The 21,746-nt window shown below is 53.6% G+C and overlaps 1 protein-coding gene across 7 annotated transcripts; it reads right to left on the bottom strand.

Moving 5' to 3' along the window:
* Positions 1–97: 97 nt before the first annotated feature.
* FBXL19 (F-box and leucine rich repeat protein 19) lies at positions 98–21,490 on the bottom strand. 7 transcript variants are annotated; one of them, XM_030300251.2, is made up of 11 exons: positions 20,617–21,490; positions 19,098–19,298; positions 17,579–17,722; positions 17,389–17,475; positions 17,077–17,310; positions 16,409–16,570; positions 14,786–15,297; positions 7,990–8,153; positions 7,737–7,898; positions 1,929–2,147; positions 98–1,825 (listed from the first exon to the last, which is right to left on the bottom strand). In XM_030300251.2, exons 2-11 carry the CDS (start codon positions 19,272–19,274, stop codon positions 1,647–1,649), a joined length of 2,040 nt encoding a protein of 679 aa, XP_030156111.1. In that variant the 5' UTR covers positions 19,275–19,298; positions 20,617–21,490; the 3' UTR covers positions 98–1,646. The 7 variants fall into 7 exon arrangements, with proteins under 7 accessions (XP_030156111.1, XP_030156113.1, XP_030156112.1 ...); XM_030300253.2 differs by having other exon boundaries at positions 16,538–16,570; XM_030300252.2 differs by having other exon boundaries at positions 17,077–17,295; positions 20,617–21,489.
* Between the last annotated feature and the right edge of the window lie 256 nt (positions 21,491–21,746).

Here is a 21,746-nt window from a genome sequence, read left to right as displayed (position 1 = left end):
CCCCCCCTTAGGGAGGCCCAAAGCATGAGCATTCCAGTCAGGCCAGCTCTACCCCCCGACCCCAACGCCGAAGAGACACACACGAACGCGGCAGCAGTGGCTGGAAGATTTTGAGTTTTATAGCAAACCGTATTGTACAGACCCGGGGCCCAGGGGCCCAGCCCGGCTGGGACCCCCATTTGCCCCGCCGGGCTGCCTCCTCCCCCTCCCCAAGCGGTCCCATTATCAAGCCTTTCGCCATACTCAGAACCCCCTCCCCTCCGGCCTTTGGTCCGCCCAGTCCCTCCCCCCACCCTCGCACCTCCCTGTTACCTGAGGTATGTGGATAGATCCCCCCTCCCCTACATGGTACAACCCGGCTGCCCCGGGAGGCCGGGGCTGAGGGGCGGGACCTGGCCCCAACTCCTCCCCCTGCCTCCTCAAACCCCGCCCCCATCCTGGAGGGGGGCAGGGGAGGGCCAAGAGTCTGTTACTAAGTTCCCATGGCAACTAAGAGGGGCCATTTCCAGCCTTAGCACTGGCTTTGGGAGGTGTCCATTGGCTGCTATTTCCATGGCAACCAGGAGTGGCAGTTCCCTGGGCAAATGGGATACAAGTTTCCATGACGATGAAAGAGAGGGAAGAGCCAGGCTGGAGGAGTCCCATCTTTACCATCATTGGGCTGGCACCCCACCCCCTCCCCCACCCCCGGTCAGGAGGGTGGAGCTGCTCAATACAGTAAAGCATGAGAGAGCCTGGGGGTGGCGCAGTCCAAGCAGGGTGCCCACTGGTCCAGTCTCAGTCTCAGTCCAAGCGGATCAGTCCCCTCACTCTGGCTCCCCCAGGTCCGAGGTTCCCCCGGTTCAAGTAACACTTCAGTACAGATGAATGTTCAAGTATTGTGTGGGGAGGCAGGCAGGGGGCTGGGGTACCCCTCACCACTCCCCTGGGCCGCGCTGAACCCCGCGGGCCCCCACTCCTCGCAATAGCTGCCATTGTCAGTGACGTTCAAGGAGTCAGGGCTTGTGGGGGGAAGGAACTGAAATCTGGGGAGGGAGTTAGGAGAGGGGTGTGACCCCCTGAGGGGGTACTACTGCCCCCACACCTGCTCTTTGCCCCCACCCCTCACTCAGCCCTGGCTTTCCCCTGTTTCCCCGATTCCCCCCCACCTCTGACATGTGGATCCCCAATTACTCCTCTGGTTTCCCTTTTTGGCCCCCCCCACCCCCCAACTCCAAGTATCTGGTCTTTGTTCCCTGAACCCTTGGTGGTCTGCTTTCTGTCCCCCCTCCCCCAGCCCATCCTCCACCTCCCCCAGCCCCCTGGCTCCCAGTATCCTGTGTGCAGATACCCTTTCCCCGATTTCCCTCCCTCAAACTTGCACCTTACCCCCCTCCCACCATCCCTTTGGCTCAGCAACCCCCAGTACCTCTGACCCACTCCCCCCAGGGGATGGACAATGAAGCAGGTGGAAGGGAGAGGGGATGGGAAGGAGAGACCCCCAGAGATATCAGTGCAGGGGGCAGAAAGGGGGGGAGGCTGGCTCGAGTCCCTGGGCAGGAATCCCAAGTCATGAGGTGGGTAACCTGGCCTCCTGGCAGGGATAAAATGAAGGCCCGAGGTCCAGGCTCCTGATGAGTCCTGGGGGAGGGTGGGGGGGCACCCAACTAGCTGTCCTTGAGAAGTAGCTTCTCCTCTGGGCAGCGGAAGGGGCCAGGGGGCCCAGCGGCTGCCAGCCGGGCACAAGCTTCAGGTGAGAGCTGGCGGCAGGAGCGCAGGTCTAGGCGGCGGAGGCGCGGGCAGCGGCGGAACAGCGGGAGGCAGTGGTCCGTGAGGCGGTGGCAACCTAGGGATGGGGTAGAGGTAACTGAGACTAGGAAGGTGAGTAGAGGGTGGCCACCGGTCTCGGGGACAAACACACTAGCAGGATGGACAGACAGATTGCTTACCAGCAAGATTGAGGTGCACCAGGGTCTCCCGGAGTGGGGAAGTGGGGGCTGTGAGTAGGTGGACACTGGGATCTCCGACGTGGGCGCAGTGGCTCAGGTCCAGGGCGCTCAGCTGGGGTGCGTGGCGCAGGAGGAGCCGCAGGGAGGCATCTGTCAGCTCCAGGCCCGCCAGGCGCAGCTCTGCTACCCCCTGCAGCCGCCCACGGCTCTCTGTTTGCCCTGGGTAGGCAGGTGAGAGATCAGCACTCCTGGCCGCTCCTGTGCCCAAACCTAGGCATCTAGCCTACCTGTGTCTCCACACCTATTCCTCACCGATCCGTAAACTGCTTCCGAGATAAGAGAGCCTCCACCTGCACCACCTGCTCTTCTCCCAAACACCCACACAACCTGACCTCATCTAATCTGTTCACTGCTCACATCACCTCCCTAGTGAGACCCTCCATGATTACTCCATTTGACTCGGTAACATTCCACATACTCCTCCCCTTTCCCTGCATTATTTTTTCCCCTTTTCTAACATGTGACATCTTTTTTTCTCTCCTCCCACTAGAATGTAAGTTCCACCAAGGCAAGAGTTTGTGTCTTGTTCTTGCTCTATCCCTAACAATTGGGACATAGGTGCTCAATATATATTCACTCATCCAACAAATGCCATCCCCAATGGAACTGCCATCCCAGGCTCCCCTCCTACTTCCCTCTCCTTCCATTAGTAACATCATCAGCTGAATCCCTTTTTCTCCATTCCCCAGACACCCCTCTGGGGTAACACCACTCCTGCCTGAACTCCTGCCACAGCCTCCTCACCCAGTCCAGTCTCTCCTCTCCTTCCTCGCATCCAAAGAGAGCTGTTCTCAAATACAGGCTCCTCTACCAAAAACCCTGAAGGCACCTCCTTGGTTACAACATTCCAGTTCCTATTAGGTCTCATCCCTGTCTCAGTTCCTAACTCCACGCCTGTGCTCCCAAACACCTGGGCCAAATTCCATAGGTGACCCTGCTCTGAGACTCTGCCTGTGGACACCGAAGTTCAATCCTATGCCTGGCTGGTGTCCCAGGCTTTTAGGTCTGAGCTTAGAGGCCTCTTCTTCATCTCCAGGGTAGAAGATCTCATGCCCCTCATCTCTACACCCAAAGCATGTGGCCTGCTTTTCTTTTATTGTATCTACCACATTCCTGCATTACTTTTTTTTGCTTTTTAAACTAAGTGCCTAGGGTACACTAGCCATCATTAATTGAGCACTCAGTGTGGGCCAGGCACCAGCTAAGGTGGGCTAAGTGGCAGCCTGCCCCAAGGCCAGTGACTCTTCTGTGTCCCCTGGAGGGCTGCCTAGAATGGTTGCTGGCCCTGCCACCAGAATTTAGATAGTAGGGCCTCAGAGTTTCTATTTTATTATTATTATTAAATGTTTTTATTTTTGAGAGAGAGAGCGTGAGTGGAGGAGGGGCAGAGAGAGAAGGGGACAGAGGATCTGAAGTGGGCTCTGTGCTGACAGCAGACAGCCCGATGCGGGGCTGAAACTCATGAACAGTGAGATCACCGCCTGAGCCGAAGTCAGACACTTAACCGACTGAGCCACCCAGGCACCCCTAGAGTTTATTTTTCTAACAAGTTTTCTAGTAGTGTTGATGCTGCTGGTCTGGACTGCACTGTAAGAACCACAGCTGTGGGAGACTGTGACTATCACTCCTGCTTACAGATGAGAACTTTGAGGTTAAAATCATTAAGCAATCTGTCGGAAGTCACATGACTCTGAAGTAACAGAGTAGGACAACAGACCACATACCACAACACTATCTGCCTCCCAGGCACCGGCCTAGCCCACAGATAAACTAAATCAGATGTCGCAAACTTATGAAACTAGCCTTCACAAGTGTTTTATGGAGTCTGCACAGTGCTAAAAATTTTCTTCTTTCTTTTTCTTTTAAGTTTATTTATTTTGAGAGAGCAAGAGCAGGGGAGGGGCAAAGAGAGGGGGAGAGAGAATCCCAAGCAGGCTCTGCATGGTCAGCACAGAGCCCAATGCAGGGTTTGAACCCACAAACTGCGAGATCATGACCTAAGCTGAAATCAAGAGTAGGATGCTTAAACGACTGAGCCACCCAGGTGCCCCAGTGCTAAAAATTTTCTTAAATTAATGACTAATGCTACAAAAAGGACATTTCCATAAAGAAATTTAGATAGAGCTTTTCCTTCAAAAATTATAAGATCTGGCACTACTGGGCTATCTTTTTCACCTGAAAATGATTAGCTGGGAGCTGGGTTGCAAGATGCTATTCCCTAAAGTCATTCACCAAGCCCAACCCTTCTGTTATCTGCCAGGCCACCTTTGTGGACACTTGACTTGGCAAACTGGATTCTACCTCGTTTTTTCCTTTAAGGAGTAGAGAGCCTAGAAAGGGGATACACCTACAGATGCCTTCAATCTCGGGCCACAGCTAAAAGCCATCAGGAGGAAGCAGAGGGAAGAGAGGTCACTCCTGGCTTGGGCAGGGGAAGTAGGCATCTACAAGGATTTCACTGAGGTGGCATTTCAGCTGGGCTTTCAAGGATTTAAACATGCAGAGAAGTGAGAGAAGAACACGCCAGGCAGAGAACAGCGGGATGAAAGCAAGGAAATAGAAGAACTTGAAGTTTTGCTTCAGGAATGCTGCACAGAGCCAGGGAGCCAAGATAAGAAAGGTGGGTGTAGAGGCGCCTGGGTGGCTTAGTCAGTTAAGCGTCCAACTTCGGCTCAGGTCATGATCTCGCAGTTTGTGAGTTCGAGCCCTGCGTCGGGCTCTGTGCTGACAGCTCAGAGCCTGGAGCCTGCTTTGGATTCTGTGTCTCCCCCTCTCTCTGCCCCTTCCCTGCTCATGCTCTGTGTCTCTCTGTCTCTCAATAATAAATAAATGTCAAAAAGAAAAAATTTATAAAAAAAAAAAAGAAAGAAAGAAAGGTGGGTGTAACAGGTCTTAAGGACCTGGAAGGTTCATCCTTGGAAGCTCCTCAGGTAGTTCAGGCAGGAGGAGCTGGGGTCAGTGTGTCAGCCAAACAGCACTTTCTCACTTCATGGACTAAACAGTTCCCAATGCCCACCCTCACCCCCACTTTCCTGATTCAGTCTAATGCCGGTAAGAGTGGGCAACAGGGAAGTTCTCTGGGCTAGCTCTGCCTGTGTGCCTTGCAGTAGTCACTCAGTCCCTCTGGTGGCTTGTCCAGATAGTAAGAGACTTCTAGATGTTTGTCTACCCCCTTCCAAGACTGCTGTGAAGGGGAATGGGGTGAGGAGAAAGGTGCTGAAAAGTGAGCTGTGAAAGTAAAGGGCTAGAGGGAGCACAGCCCCTGCCCTCCTGGAGCTTAAGAGAAGAAATGGGTTTTCATCAAATCACTTCACAACTATGTAGTGATAGCTGGGAGTGGATGCTCGCAAAGCTCTAAATTTTTTTTTTTTTAATGTTTATTTATTTTTGAGAGATAGAGAGCTAGAGAGAGAGAGAGCGCGCGTGCGCGGGGGAAGGGAGGGAGACACAGAATCCAAAGCAGGCTCAGGCTCTGAGTTGTCAGCAAGAGCCTGATGCGGGGCTCAAACTCACAAGCCATGAAAACATGACCTGAGCCAAAGTCAGATGCCCAACCAACTGAGCCACCCAGGGCCCCCCTGCTCCCAAAGCTCTAAAGGAACTCTGATCTTAGTGCACAGTGCGGGGCGGGGTGGGGGGTGGCGCAGATCTTGGAGGGCTTCCAGGAGGAAGTGGCACTTATTCTGAAGCCTGAAGGATGACTAGGTGTTAATTAGACAAAGGAGGATACAGCATTCTAGACAAAGACTGGGCAAAGGTCCTGGGGCTGGAGGGGCTGAAATGCAGGGATAGTATTGTGTCAGTGGGAGCCAGACCATGGCATGCCTTAGCGACAAAGTATTAGTCTTTATCCAGAGAGCACCAAGGGGCTATGAGAAATAATTTAGAGCACAGGGCAGACATGGACAGATTTGCCCTTCTGGATGGTTCCCCTGGCATTAGTGTGGAGAAAAGACTAGCGGGGGCCAGAGAAGCTGTTGTTAGCATCACATCTCCTGGCTAGACAAGGAAGCTCCGGGCCTCAGTGCTCCTAACCCACACCTCTGTTGTGACCAGCCTCTGTTCATCTGACCAGCCTCAGCTCCCAGCAACCCCCTCTGTCAGTATGGGCCTCATGCCCTAAGAAACTGTTTATTCCTGCTTCACACTCACTGGGACAACCCTGTCCCTTTCAGGACCCAGTTCAAATAGCACCAACTCAGGGAGGAATTCTCTCACTGCTCCCCACCCCTGCCCTGACCATAGCCACTACCATTATCACACCATAACTTTCCATTTCTGATTCTCTCTCTTCTGCATTACTAGGGTTCCAGCAGCGTAGGGAATGGGACCAACTCAGTTTGAGATCTCCAGGGCCCTACACAGGGCCAGGGCATGTGTTCAATAACAAAAGCTGACTTTACCTGGCAGGTACCTGGCCTGACTCAGGAGATGATACCACCAGCCCTATGCAACCTTCCAAGTCATTTGGCTCCCTCTTTCTGCTCCATCCTCTCAGGAAAACCCTTATGCTTTTATTACAGGGCAAGGGGGCATAAGGGCCAAATCTACTGCTCAGCCATATATTTACTGGTCCACACGTGAATTTTTTTTTTTTTAATTTTTTTTCAACGTTTATTTATTTTTGGGACAGAGAGAGACAGAGCATGAACGGGGGAGGGGCAGAGAGGGAGGGAGACACAGAATCGGAAACAGGCTCCAGGCTCTGAGCCATCAGCCCAGAGCCCGACGCGGGGCTCGAACTCACGGACCGTGAGATCGTGACCTGGCTGAAGTCGGATGCTTAACCGACTGCGCCACCCAGGCGCCCCCACACGTGAATTTTAAAAGAATGTTAGGGACATTCTTTTAGGTGGCTCAGTTGACTGAGCATCGGACTTCACCTCAGCTCATGATCTCAGAGTTTGTGAGTTTGAGCCCTGCATTGGGCCGACGGCTGTCAGCACACAACCCGCTTCAGATCCTCTGTTCCCCTCTGCCCCTCCCCTGCTCACACACACACTCTCTCTCTCTCTAAAAAATAAACATTTAAAAATATATAAAATAAGCAAAAGAATGTTAAATTAACTGCCATCATTTAAAATCAAGGATATTTCAGGGCACCTGGATGGCTCAATCAGTTAAGTGCCCAACTCTTGATTTCAGTTCAGGTCATCATGATATCATGATATCAGGTCACGATATCACGGTTTGTGGGTTCAAGCCCCAAGTCAGGCTCCCTGCTAACAGCCTGCTTGGGATTCTCCCTCTCTCTCTGTCCTCCCCCCCAAATAAACAGACGTTTAAAAAATAAAATAAAATCATGGATATCTCATAGAAAAATCCATTTCTGGCTCTTTGGGCCTGCATTCTTCCCTGGCAATTGCCGCTGCTCCCTTTGGAGGCTCTCCAATAGTGCCCACCACACCCAGTGACTTCACTCATATCTGCCATCAGCCATGCCCCTGGCTTCTTCCAGAATTCTTACATCATCCTCCTGTTTTATACCGTGTTTCATCACATAACCATCTCCCCTCTAGAGGGCAGGGGCTACTTCCTCTTCATCCCTGTTCCCTTACAGCTCCTATCACACGGTGGAACACACAGCAGATGAACAATGGCCAAGTAAGGCCTTCTAATCAAACTTGTGCTTGTCCTTTCTTCAAATCTTTTAACATCCAGCATGAGTTGGAAGAGACCTTGGAGGCCTCATACCCACTCCCTCCCCTTGCCCAGCCCATTCTGCAAATGAGCCAACAGGGGCCACACCTGGTTTGGTGTCTGGTGGAGGCAGCAGCAGCTCACGCAGCTGGGAGTCTTTAACATCCTCAATCCAGCGAAGGTCCAGGAGCCGCAGGGCCGGCAGTGGGGCTGAGCCCAGGGCAGAGACAGAGAGCCAGGAGCAGCCAGAGAGCACCAGCTCCTGCAGGCCTGGGGGGTTGGAGGGAAGGTCAGGAAGCTGATGCTCCATCCCAGGACCGTCTCCCTCTTCACTCTGTCCTACCTTGCCATCCAACCCTACCTTGCAGTCGGTTCAGAAGCCACATGAGCTGCTTCTTGGAGACACCTGTCCAGCTGAGGTCCAGGGCTCGGGGCTGGCGACGAACCACACCACTGAGCATGGGCGGGGTCAGTGACTTTCGCCGGCTCAGGTCCATTCGAGGCCACAGACGCTTGTCATAGCACCTATCAGCCACAAGAGGGAGACAGAGCTCTCAGCTCTCAGGGAGCCCACAAAACTCCCTACTTAAGGGTCCACCACAGACAGCTCTGTCCTGGCTGGCCCACAAAGACAGCAGGGGGTGGCAGGAAGCTCCCCTCCTCAGGACAAGAGCACTGGGTCTGGGGTTCTATTTCATCACCTACTGGATGTGAGACCCCAAGCAAGTCCATTCCTCTCCCTGAGCCTCAGATGCTCCCTTTATAAAATGAGGATAATGATCCAGACTCAGTCAGCCCCACAGGGCTTCTGTATGTTTTTAGGCATTACAGCTTATAAAGCATTTTAGCAAAGACACAAACACCCTACATGGTGTATTTAATGTAACACCATAGGGATCTGTCAGCAGCCCCTACCCACCCCCACCCCCACCCCACCTTGGACTTCTGGAGTTCTCCCTGGCTAAGTTATGATGACTCATGGGAATTTCCCATATCCTTTATTAATCTCTGCCTTTGAGCCACATCTGCCCCATTCTGATGGCCAACTGCCTGAGGCTTGACCTACAACCCTGTTCTCTTTGATCATTGTGTCTCTTCAACTAGAATGGAGGCTCTACAAGGGCAGGTCTGGCTTTTCTCCTTTGGTAGGGCCAGTACCCAGCACTGTGCCAGGTGCACCCAGGTGATCTGTTGCACATTTGTTGAATGAAGGAATGGTGCAAAGCCAGTGTTGAATTCCCTGAAGCTTCCACCGGGCCTTCCCCCACAACACATTTCATCTCAGCTTTTCATTTATTCACTTAATCAGTGTTTATGGAAGGCCTGGTAGGGCCCAGGATTCAGTTTCAAATCCTGATTTGAATTTGAATTCCTGATCCCAGCATTTCTGAGAGCCTTGACTAGTCCAACATGCAGCAAAACCAGAGAAGGGCTTCCCAAACTTATTTTACCAGGAACCCTTCCAGTGTTCTCCCCAGATCACCTATAAACACTTTGTGGCACACTAAAGTTCCTTGAGACTTAGTTAGAAAACTCTCTTCCAGTTTTCAGAGGCATGTCAGGAAATTCTCACTGGGCTAGATGGACTGTGTCAGAAGCAGCAGGCGTGGGAAGGGCCCAGGAGGCTGTGTCTTCCCTGCCTCCCACCCCTCATACTGAAGGGCTTTCCCTGCAAGAAGCCCTGAGCTGGGGCAGTGGTTCCCAACTCCGGTTATTTGCTATCCCCTTCTGTGCAGAACATGGATTTATCTTTAAATTGATCCCCACTTCACACTTAAAGGCAGTATTATTTCATATACATATGTTAACCTTAGAAACATGTACAATAAAAACAGACCAGGGCTATTAAGTTCTAGGCAGGTGTTGCTGTGGCTTTAGGCTACCACCTGAAGACTATTTTTGTTAAACAGGGAGATAAGTATTGAGAAGTGTTAAAGACACAATAGCACCCAATGGAGAGACTTCCTTTTCAAAACTAACAGAAGGATTAAGCCATGCTTTTGTGCCACTTGAAACTGCCAGCGCCCTGTATGACATTTTAGGGAATACTGGGGGCACAGACACTGAAGGCTTCAATCCAAACAACTCCACTCCCGCCTGCTGCTTCCTACCACTTCCCCCCCTCTTCTGGCATTCTAGCCTCTACTTCTCCTGGTTCCTTCCACTCAACCAATAAACATTTGCAAATCTCTCCGATTATAAAACAGAAAAGGAAAAAACCCAACCTATCCTCAACGCAGCTTCTGCCCCTAGGTCCTGCCCTTTTTCTTTTTCTACTCAGTGAAATCCTGCCCACTCCAACCCAGTCTTGAATCTCAGCTCAACTGCCACTATCATCTTGAAGCCCTCCTGGACCTTCCACAGCTAGAAGGGAACCCTTCTCCCTGGAGGCACACATGGGCCCCCCAGTTGTTTCTGTATCCCACTTCACGATAGCCAGGCCAAACGACCTGCCTGCCTATTGACATACAATGCTGCCTGGAGCCAACATAGATTGGTACATGTTGTGCTTCTGCCAGAAATGCCAACCAACCCAGAGCTTTCAACACACAGCTCCAGTGCCTCCTCTCCCAGGAAGTCTCCCAGGACTTTTCTGGGATTGAACTAATTGGTCCCTTTACTCTTGAATGACCAGGACACTGGGTTTAAACCTAAGAACGGCAGCCAACAATCACCGATTGCCCTACTGATCCTAAGCGCCCAGCCTCCACTGGGCTATCAGAAAATGGGGGAAACACGGCCAGTCCATGGTAACTGAAGCAGCAAAGGATATAATAAGGGTCAATGAGAGGACTGGACAAGGAGCCTCCCAGGGAGACAGCCTGATTTGAGACTTTAAGACAGCAGTTATTCTAGTGAGGGGAGGAAAGTGGGTGTTATGTTCCAGATGGGGAAGAACCAGTGTCCAGGCCTAGGACACAGAGAGAAAACAGAGCACTCTGAGAAACTCAGGCAGCAGGAACAAAGGGCAATTCATCAGCTCACCATAATGAGGAAGGTGAGGATGATGCCTATGGTACTAACAACTAGTGTTTACTGAGAGTTTACTATGTGCCAGGTACTTGTCTATAGATAAGGCATTTAACCTCACAACAACAGCCCTAGGAGGTAAATATTGTTATTATCATCTCTTTTTTAAGAGTTAAGGCAAAGAGATTAAGAAACTTGTTCAAGATCCCAGAGTTACCAAGTGGCAGCAACGCCAGGCTTTAAACCAAGCTGGTCTGGATTGAGAGCCTGAGCTGTGACTGGTTTAGAGGTCGGGGGAAGACCTCAGAGGAGGCCCAGGGGAGGCCCACCGTGTCAAGGCGGGCTGGAATGCCAGGCTGGACTGTCATGCCCACGAGAGCCTAGAGGTAAAGTGTGTGAGCTCGATAGGAATTTGAATCCCAGCTCTGCCAGCTCCATGCTTTGAGTTACCCTCTCTGGGCCTCCATTCTCCAAACCATAAGAGAGTAAAGGCGGTACTTCAAAGGTTTGCTGCAAAGATGAAGGCAGACCGTACGGGGGAAGTGTGGGAAATACTTCGTGCCGTCGGTGAGGTACTGTACATGTCCAAACGTCCAACAGAATTGTGGGAGTCTGTTGTGAGGGCAGCAGGGAGCCATGGATATGTTCTTTCTAAGCTGGGGAAGGACGCCTAAGGTGAGAGGCAAGAAGAACTCTTAAGAGGCACCACATGCGCTCATCTGGGGGCGTCAGGGCTTGATGTGTGAGTTCCCTAACCCGTTCACTTCTTCCTAGACCCCAGCCACCCCGACTGAGTCAGCACCCCATTAAGCCCACCTCCCAAATCTGAAATTCTAGTTCTAAACCTCTGTCTTGCAGAGGCCCTTTGGGGATGCAGATTTACCAGCCCAAACTGGTTCTTCCCTCTCAGCAATCTGGACTCCCTGATGCCACCACTGTCCTCCTACCCACCCATCTCCAGGCCTTTATTCCCAGCCCCCAACTGGTCCTGACCCTGTGTTCTAGTCCCTTCCTTGCCACCCTCTCTGCCCATGTCCTCCAAAGTTCCAACCCTCTTCCCTGTGACTCAACAACTCCACCATACTTCCTCTGGCTGCCCCCTCCCCTCGCTCTTGGTACATTGACTTCGCCTCCCAGTGCCAAAAGATAAAAGCCACCAGACAGGAAAGCCTACAACTTCCTGCTCTCCCACCTACAAATTCCTCTCTAGCTCCACCCTCACTACCTCTTTCCACACACCATCCTGATTTCCTCACTTCCATTCATTCACCCATTCAACAAGTACTATCTTAGGGGCGCCTGGGTAGCTGAGTCGTTTAAGCATGCTACTCTTGATTTCAGCTCAGGTCATGATCTTGCGGTTCACGGGTTTGAGCCCCGCATCGGGCTCTCAGCTCAGAGCCTGGAGCCTGCTTTGGATTCTGTGTCTCCCTCTCTCTCTGTCCCTCCCCCACTCACGCTCTGCCTCTCTCAAAAATAAACATTAAAAAAAAAAAACAAAAAAACAAGTACTGTCTTAGAACCTACTGTATGCCAGATACCATCTTAGAAACTAGGGACACAGAAGCAAACAGATTAAGTCCTTCCCTTGGAGCTGACATCTTTGATTCCATGCGACCTGGCTTTGGTCCCCCTAACTCTTTGTAGCACAGCCAAGGATACCAAGGCCTCTCATAGCAAATCCAATTGCCATTTCTGGTCCTTGGTCTCTTACCACCTCTCACCAACATCCTACACTTTATCACTTACTCCTTCCTGAATCTCTCTTCTTCAGGATACCACCACCATCTCCTCCATGTCTCTGGCTGCTCTTTGTCTAATTCACAAATACTAACATTCCGTCTTCTGTCCTCTTTCTGGAAGCTGCCACCTATAGGATGAAAACTTCCAAACTTGGATCTTTCTCTCAAACATCAGACCTGTACATCCATCTGCTGTCTTGCTAGCTCCTGACTGGACCACAGAAGTTTTGCGCCAAATTATGTCAGAGCTGAGCACTTTGCTTTCCCTGGAACCTGCTCCTCCTCTGGTATTCCTGAGCTTAGGGAACGGCACTGTTGCCCACCCAGAAACTTGTGGGCCAGAAACTCAGCTAAGAGTCACCCTGCTGCTCTCATAGCCATTTAGTCACTGAGTGCAAGCCATTCTGCTTCTTAAAAAGTTCTCAGCCCAAGTGCCTCCTCTCTTGCCAGCATTGGTGGTATAGTGGTGAGCACAGCCGTCTTCCAAGTCCCTCCTCTCTACCCCTCCTGCCCCTACTTCTGTGCCCGGGCCTGACCGAGCCTCCCGACTGGTCCCACTGAACCTCTGCTCCGCCCTACCTTCGACCTTATCAAAAGCCACCATTTTATATAGTGTTTAGCGCCTTTCAGGTAGTGTGCTAAGTGCTTTGCAAGGACCACTTCATTTAATTCCCACAAGGTAAGAGTATGAACCCTAGACTAAAGATGAGAAAACAGGCCATGAAAGGTATCACTATCCACCCCTGGCCATACATCCAGGAAGTGCGGAAGTCCCAGTGGATGACACCCACGAAGGCCAGACTCCAGGACCCCAGCTAGAAATCACTGTGCCATCCAGCCTCTCTGCTTCGTCCACTTCCGGTCGCAAGTCTCTCCTTGAGGCAGAAATCAAGTCCTCTTCAATTCTGGATCCCACGTGCCCAGCACAGAGTTGGCTTTGAGGAGGCCTCAGCAAACATTTCCTCAATCACTACACAAGCTGGGGTGATGATCCCCAGTAATTGCTCTATTTGCTTCTATGTTGCGGGTTGACTGGGAACTCTTCAAGGGCACAGACCTGTGTTCTGAGGATATAAAGTCTGTGCTTCCAGCAATATTTGCAACTGAGTGAATAATAACGATTACAGTTAAGGCATGGAGTAGTTTCTATTTCCTAGGTAGCATCCTCAATTCTTTAAGTATATTAGCTTACAAAGACACTACGAAGTAAATGCTTTGGTTCTCCTGGCTTCACAGATGGAAGAAAAAACTGTGGCACAGAGAAGTTAAGAAACTTAACTTCTAAATTAAGCCCAGCAGCATCAGCTTATCAGAGAAAGAATACGATGCAACCATAGGCAATTTGCTTCCAGAGCCTGTACTCCCATCTTCTTAGCTCTACAGCCTCCACAGGGACCAGAGGCATGAACTAATGCCCCAGAGTCTAAAGGAAAAGGACTGAAGTTTGAGTTCAGCCACGAACTTGCGCTGTGACTTCAGGTGTCCCTCATTCCTTCACAGGGCTGCTATTACGAGGAACAAGTCAGCCAACAATTTGCCAAGTGCCCAAAACAATGCCTGGTCTACAGTAAGTGCCTGGGAAAGAGCCTGAATGTTCTCATTTAATGAATTATTTCTCGGGCACCTACACTGCCCTTGTCCCATGGTGGGGACATACAGATAAAACAGACAAAGTACCATGCCAACAAGGGACATGAACATGAAAATGAATCATTGAGTGAAAACTGATCAGCAGGCAAAAGACCTCTATGTGCTCTGTAGAGGGAACAGAGTACGGTGGGAGTTTGATGGGGTTGGGGGAGGATTTTGTCAGGGGCAGGATCAAAGAGGAAGACCAGGGGCTTGGGAGGATGACCGACATTTCTGAACAAACAAGGTTGAGAAAGCAGTGGGGAGATGAGGGGAGGATAGGCAAAGGGAGCTGGTGGTGGCTACGGGGCAGAAAGAAATTACCAAGGGAGCCAGGGGCCTCAAGAATGGCTGCCTCTGAGAGGGCAGGGGCCACCTCAGCAAAGACCTTTCTTCTTTGTAAATAGGACCTATAATGAGACTGTCCTCAGAAAAAAGACTGCGTGAAAAACAAGTCAGGTGACGCATGTCCAGCAGTCAGCACTATGCTTGGCACATACTGAACATTCGTAAATGATAGTTATTAAAAGAAAAGATTCTGGAGCCACAGGGCCTGGGTTCAAATTCCTAGCTCTACTACGTCCCCTCCATGACCTTGACCTCAGCTTCATCTATAAAAGGGAATAATAGTACCCACCTCACAAAGTTGTTATGAGAGTTCAACGAGCTCACAAATGGAAAGCAGCCTGCATACAGCAAATACAAAAGTATCAGACTAAAATGTGCACAGATTACAGACCAGGAGCCAAAGAGATCACAACCTGCTGTTGCAGGTCACACAGCAAGTGAGAACCCAGGCCTGTCCAGGTCACTTACCAGCGGCTCCAAGTCCGGCAGACTCGCATGCAAATGCACAGCTCTCGGGGCCCGAGGTGCTGGAAGACACGAAGCCAGGCGGCACGGGGCAGGGGGTGGTCGGATCCAGCAGCCAAAGGCAGCGTGTCAGGCTCAGGGCTTCGAGGTGGGGGCCGTACCACGTGCCTCTCCAGCTGTGGGGGCCGGGGCGGTGGGGCGGGGCCCAGGGGCCAGCTGAGGAGGGGCCCCCCACTGCCAGGGCGCACAGCCCGCCGCCCCCCGCGGTTCTCCTTCTCGCCCGAGCTGCCCCGGGCTGGCCGTCGCCCATTCCGGGCCTCGCCAGGGGCCTCATCCTCACTCAGCGATGTGCCTGAAGAGTCGGAGTCAGAATCCGAGTCTGAGGAGGACGAGGAGGTGTCAGGCACCCGCTCCAGCAGCTGGCACATGCGCTTGAAACGTTCTAGCTTCTCCCTCTGTGGCGATGGGGACGGCACTGCCGGGCCCTCAGCAGAGGCCAAAGGCGGCTTTGGTTTCTGCAAGGAGATAGGGGGAGGCTGTTCTAGGGCCTGGGGTGCACTGTCCCACCTCCCTGCCCCTGAGGAGTCAGCAGGGGATGAGCAGCCCAAGAGACAGTCCCGAGTTCCAGTCGTGACTATGCCCCCGAACGATGTGAAGCCTCAGCCACACCATGTCCCTCTGGACCTTGGTCTCCTTATCTGTCACATGAAGGCATTGATTCAAAGAATTAAAAGCCCTATGGGTTTCAACAGCTTATGAGTTTCCAAACGCAGTGAAATATGGAGAACAATTAGAGATGTAGTTTTGTGTATCAGCTTGGCTATTGAACTCTCTGTGGCCTTTGGAAACCCCTGGCTCATCACCTGCAACACAGAATGCTGGACTAGATGATTCTAAGTATCTGTTCAAGGATGTGAGAGTGACAGAGCATCTCAGGCTAACTCAACATACTCTCACAGTGCTTGCATGGAATGGCAACCTGGGCCACTCTTCTTAAGACATGAGGAGATGGACGCTCTGAGAGACTAAGTGACTAGCCCAGATTACAAAATGACAAATGGCAAAAGCAGGATTTGAACACAATCAGGCAGACCCTTGCATTTGTGTGTCAGGGCAAAGTGACACCTGAAGTTCAGCCTTGCTGTGTGACCCTGGGCAAGTCTTTTAACCTTTCTGGGCCTCCTTTTCCACAACCCTAGGTACATTTCACAGTTCACAAAACTCATTTACTTTCATTAGATGTAAACAGTTCTGTGAGATAGGTGGGTAGGGTAGGCAGTATCATCTCCTTCACACATGAGGAAACCAAGGTTCAGAACAGCTGACAAGTTGCCAAGACCACACAGGGAGTCAGTGGGCAGGGATCTGAACTCAGTTCTTTTTCCCTTTAAGATGTGGAAAGATGATGCAAATGGATCAGATGACACCCCAAGGGTTCTTGGAAAGTTCTGAAGCCTGGCCCCAACCCACCTCTCCCCCTCCACTCTTCCCAGGGGTCCAGATGCCCATTGTGGCCAAATGGGGCAGGGGCAGACAAGGTGAGCAGGAAGGGACAGATCTCTGTCTCCAGGGTGGAGGGTGGGGCAAGGAAAGGTGGGAGGGGGAGGGAGGAGGTCCCCGGCACACCTCCCAGTTCTCGGGAGGGAGCCCAGGGTGGCAGGACGAGAAAGCCTGGCTTGGATTCAGAACCCTGGGGGGCAGAAGGCCGGGGCCGCCTGGGTCCGATCCTCGGAGGAGGCAGGCATCTCCACCCACCTTCTTCAGGTGCCTCTCTCGGCCTCCTTTCACCTACCAGAGTAAGAGGGAAATATGGGGAAAGGGAAAGACCCCATTAGCCCCTCATTGTCCACAAAGCTAAGATCCATGCTCTCTTCTTAAACTACAAATCCCAGAAGCCCCCATCTCAGGAAGAACTCTGAGCATGCTCACCTCCCCAACAGTGTCTTGGCTCACTGAGCATGCTCTCATCTTCTCTTTCTTCCCCCTCAGGCCCTTCCCAGCCCCTCCTTCTTCCTCTGTAGCAGCTAAATTGAGCAGGCTCTCTCCCTCCTACCTGAAGAACCCTGAGCTCCCAAAGCTTCCCTGCCCAGTACCAGTTGCACCTCACCTGTACCTCTCTTCCCCACTGAGCATGCTCCATCCTCCTCCCAATACCACCTGAACTACATCTCCCAAAAACCCCTTGGGGAACCCACAGAGCACAGCATCCCAGGCCCACCCTCCCCAACAAGGAACAAGACTACTGCTCCCAGAATCCTTTGTGCTAGACCTAGTGAGCATGCTCCCTGGCTCACCTTTTTCCTTGGGGTGGGGGGCTCATTCCCTGCCTCCCTCTCCTTTCTTTTGGGGGGCCCAGGCACGTCCTCTGGGGGGGGCCCAGCAGGTAGGGGGCCCTTGCGCCTGGGTGGGGGTGGTGGAAGCGGCGGCTCCTCCGTCAGCTTCCATCCACTCCCCAGGCTGGCGCCCTCCTCGCCGTTGTCAGCCCTGCGGCGGCCTGGTCCCTCACCTGAATCCTGGGGAGATGGAAGCTGAGGGTGAGGTTCTGTCCAGCTCTCCGACCCACTGCCTACCCAGAGTCCAGCACCCAGCCCAGCCCCTATCCTTACCTTGCTGGTCCGGCCTTCCTGGGTGCATCGAGGGCACTCCCAGCAGTTAGGGATCTCCGCATTGATGACACCCTCAGCCTTCCCCATCTGTAGGCAGAGGGCAGGGAGTGGATGTAGGGTGCCAGTAAGCCCAGAGGCAGCATTCCCCAGGGCCATCACCTTCAGACTCCAGGGCCCCCAGGGCCATCACCTTCAGGCAGCCAGGGTGGACGATCTCATTGCAGATTGTACACTCCATGAGGCTCAAACCAAATTTCTCTTCCTCTCCCTCCACTGTGTCCTCCTTCCCAGCCTCCCCACATAAGAGGCACACAGCTGTGTGTGGGAGCACGGGCTGTTGGGGAAGAGAGGGTGTTAGCGACCCTGAAAGCAAGCAACAGGGGAGAAACCCTTCCATCTGGGGAGCCTGGCCAATGCTGGATGAAATTCAGAACCCACAGGTCAAGAGATCAAATCCTGAATTTGTTCCTTTTTGGCAGCGTAACCTTGAACAAGTGACTTAACCTCCCTATGTCTTTGTTTCTCCATCTGTAAAATGGTGCTAAGCATTTTTCTTCTGTGGGACTATTGGAAGAATGAGATAATGCATGAGAGGCACCGGATACATAGTTGTTATCGCTGTTGGAAATGTTGCAGCTGGAGTCAGGGTCTGTGTGTGTGACCCTGAAAATTGTAGCTGGCTTTGCCGAAGAAGAGAAACCACGGGAAATATGACAATACTACCGAGAGAGAGCTGCAGAGGACGTAGCAACTGCTTGGGATGATTCTGAGTTTGCTCAATGGGCAGCCCAAGGGTTGCTCTGGAGCCTACAATGAACCAGGTTTTGGCAAGACTCCTGGGAACACTAAAAAGTCCCATGAGAAAGAGAGCAGCCCTGAGACAACTTGACTTTGGGAAGGGCAGTGGTAACACGTAGTCATCTGAGGGACGCTGAAGGTCGGGAGACAGGCCCAAGGAAAAAGTAGGTCGGGAAAGGAGAAACAGGAAAGCGAGGCAAGGGTTTGGGTACAAAGGGAGAGAAGGGAGTGCTGTGGGGTAAAGAAGCAGCAAAAAGTGGCTGGAAGGAAAAGGAGGTGGTGGTCCTCCAGGAGGGGGCGCAGGATGCAGCTGGCTCCTTAAGGCTGCTGGAGAAGGGCCACATTCTGGAGCCCCAGGAAGCTTAAAGGAAAAAACTCACATTCTCCAGATACCTACTGTGTGCTGGGCCCAGTAGCAGGAACACTCACATCCATGCCACTGTTTAATCTTTACACTCGGCAAAGAAAACGTTTCACAGAAAAGACACCTTGAGGTTCAAAGTGTTTGTTCAAGGTCAAGCAAAGGGTAAGCCTGCCTCAACTTCAAGACCACTCTGGCAGGTGAGGAAGAGGCCAAAGAAGGCTAAGACCTATTCACCGGGGCTGGCTCTGGAAGTGGGCCTCTGTACACAAATCCCTCCAGGGAGGGGTACAAGACCAAGACAGGGTGAGCTCTCTATGGGTCTGTGCTTCTGAAGCTAGGTTAGATTCTCCTAGGTTCCCTAACATTGCCCCAGCTTGGAGTGAAAATGGGCCTGGTGGACATTTAAACAAAATAGTGAAAAAATTCATGAATAAACAGCAACTCTACAGTACACGCCAGGAAGCCACCACCAGAAAGGCCCTTGGGCCAGCTGGGGAAGGGTACCCAAAGCCCCAAGGGTGTTTGATGAGGTGGGGTCAGAACTCACGGCAGTGCACTGCCGGAGCAGGCACGACTGCTTCATGCGCCCGGGCCCCCCGAACTTCTTCATGTCTCGGCAGAAGTGGCAGTCCCCGCACTCAGTTCGCACACAGGCCCGGCAGCGGCGGCAGCGGGTTCGGCGTCGGCGCGCTCCGGCCCCCGGCCCCCGGCTGCTCGACGACATTGGGGGCGTCAGCAACGCCGAGGGCTATGGGTAAATGGTGGCAGGTCAGGTGAGCCCACTGAGGCCCTGGCCTGAGAAACTCCCGCAGATCCCCTCTTTCCTAGGCAACCAGAGCTTGCCCTCTTACCCAGGGAGAGACAAGGAGGTCATCCCTCCTGCAGGGGAGGTGGGTGGGGGGTGGGGGGGGAACAACACTCCCTCCACTCAAGGCCTCTCTCTCCAAAGCAGCTCACCTGGCTCCTCTGGGAGTCTGAGAACTGGCTTCCTGACCTCACTCCTCTTTCCTCTAACACTTCCTCAGTGTCCTCTTGCCTAGCCCAGAGATGAGGAAGGGACTAGGGCCTCTGCACTGACATCCCCACACCAAAGCTCCCTGGAAAGCCAGGGGCTCCTTTTCTGTGGAGTTACCTTAGAGAGGCCCCAACTCTTCCTCTTTTACCCAAATGTAATACACCCCATGCATTCTCCAACCTAAAATTTCCCAGACTTACCTCCAAAATACCCACAGATTCCTGGGTAGAAGCTCCAGACCTTTCTTCCTCCCTCCTTTCTCTCTCTCACACACACAACTACCACCCAATCTCTCTTCCTCCAAAACCTATACATTGTCAACACATCCAATGGGATGCTTCCCTCCCCCATCCCTAAAGATTCACTCTGCTGCCCAGGGCTCTGAGACACCCCTCCCCCCAATGCTGCTTCAGAGCTCTTCCTCAGTCCAACGTCTCAACTCCTCTGCTCCCCACAGAGCTCCCTCTGCCCCAAGACACCCTCCTCTTGGATCTCTCATGTCAATCTGGGCAATTTCCCAGATTCCCTGGCATTCTAGAATCCACCCTGACATCTCCACAGAACTCAGGATGGGCTCAGTCCTACATGTCTTCCCCCCCAACCCCCAAGCTTCTCAGGCTGCTTTCCATTCCTAATTGTCTAGAATCCCTTGGGCTCCCCTTCCCATGGAAACCAGATCCTCCAAGATCCCATACAGACTCAGCAGGCCTGGAGGGTCTCTTCGTGGCCAGAGTCTTACCCCAGCTTCCCCCTTTCCAGGGACTTCCAGACCCATCCATGGGGGGAAGGGGCCCTCCAGTGCTCCAGGGGAGGGGCCTGGAGGGCGGCGACTGCAGGCAGGGATGGGGGTCTGCAAGGGGAAGCAGGGTCTAGGAAGGAAGGCCAGTTCCCCAGGGTTGAGAGGTAACAGGAAGGAGGGCTGGAGATGAGGAGTTTGGAGCAAAGAGAGGGCGAGGCTGGGGGCGGGGAAGGCAGAGAGAGGCCGGGCTGAGGATGAATGGGAGTGGGAGCTGCCCAGGTCTGGGGGTGAGGAGGAGCCGCATGAACCCACCTCACACGTGTCCCGGGAGCCATCTCTCCCTTCTCGGCAGCTCCCGGCGGGTCGGCGGCCATCGGCGGCGGGGGGGCCGGGCGGCGCGGGGCGCGGAACGCTCAGAACGCCGGGGTCCACGGCCCCCCGAGGGCGCTCGGCCCCTCCCTCCGGCGGAGGCCGGGACGGCGGCGAGTGGAGATGGGGGGCGCCAGGGGCGAGGCCCTCCCACGGGCTGCGGCGCGGCCCTTCCAGGGGGAGGTCCTGCTCTGGGGGGCTCAGTCCCTCAGCCCCCCCAGGCCAACGGGGGCTCCTCGGGCGCAGGGTGCTCAGCTTCTGCCCGGGCCCCACTCAGTCCGGGGTCTGAGTCACAGCTCCCCTCCCCCCACCCCACCTCTCCACAGTGCCCCCGGCCCTTTAACTGGCCCCTTCCCGGCTCCCACTGCCCAGGGGTCCAGGACCAGGCCTGGGCCCCCCCACCGTTTCCGGGGTTCAAGCCCCGCCCACCGCCGGTTCCCGGGGAGGGGGGGGTCCCTGTAACCTGCCCCCCTCCCCTGGGCCCGCCCCTAGACTGCGGCCCCCTGCCCTAGGGCTACGGGGCGAGCGGAGGGGGGTGAAGGAAGCTGCTTCGGCCCCGCCCCCCCAGCCTGCGCGCGCCCCCGCCCTCGCCCCCTCCCCCCAGCGCGCGACCCTCCGGAGATAGGGGTTTAAATAAAATTTGAATAAATCCCCTTCCTTAAGCTAGAAGGTGGAAGGAAAGGATGGAAGGGGGCAGGGAAAGGGGAGGGGGCAATTGGGGTGCCTCAGCCCCCCTGGTCCCCCAGCCCCGCGCTGCTTCGGCCCGGGGCCCTGGCCGCCTCTCTCATCCCTCCAGAGCTCCTTCCTCCTTCCTCCTCTCTTCCCCCACCCCTCCCTCCTCCTTCCCTCCTCCTCCTCCTCCTCTTTACTCCCTCCTTCTCCCAGAGGAACCCCGCCCCCTGCCCCCCCCTTTCCCCACCACCTCCACTTTCCAGGGCGAACACGCGCAGGGCACGACGGAAATCGTAGTCCTGCGGACACCGGTGATACCGTGGGAACAATGGGACGCTGGGGCCAGCGGGGACTACAAACAAGATGGCGGAGGGCGTGCCAAGCCGGGAGCCGAGGATGCC

This window comes from Lynx canadensis, chromosome E3, assembly GCF_007474595.2.
Source record: "Lynx canadensis isolate LIC74 chromosome E3, mLynCan4.pri.v2, whole genome shotgun sequence".
Classification (NCBI taxonomy): domain Eukaryota; kingdom Metazoa; phylum Chordata; class Mammalia; order Carnivora; family Felidae; genus Lynx; species Lynx canadensis.
Note: the sequence above shows the minus strand (reverse complement) of the source record. Positions and strands in the feature narration are given on the sequence as shown.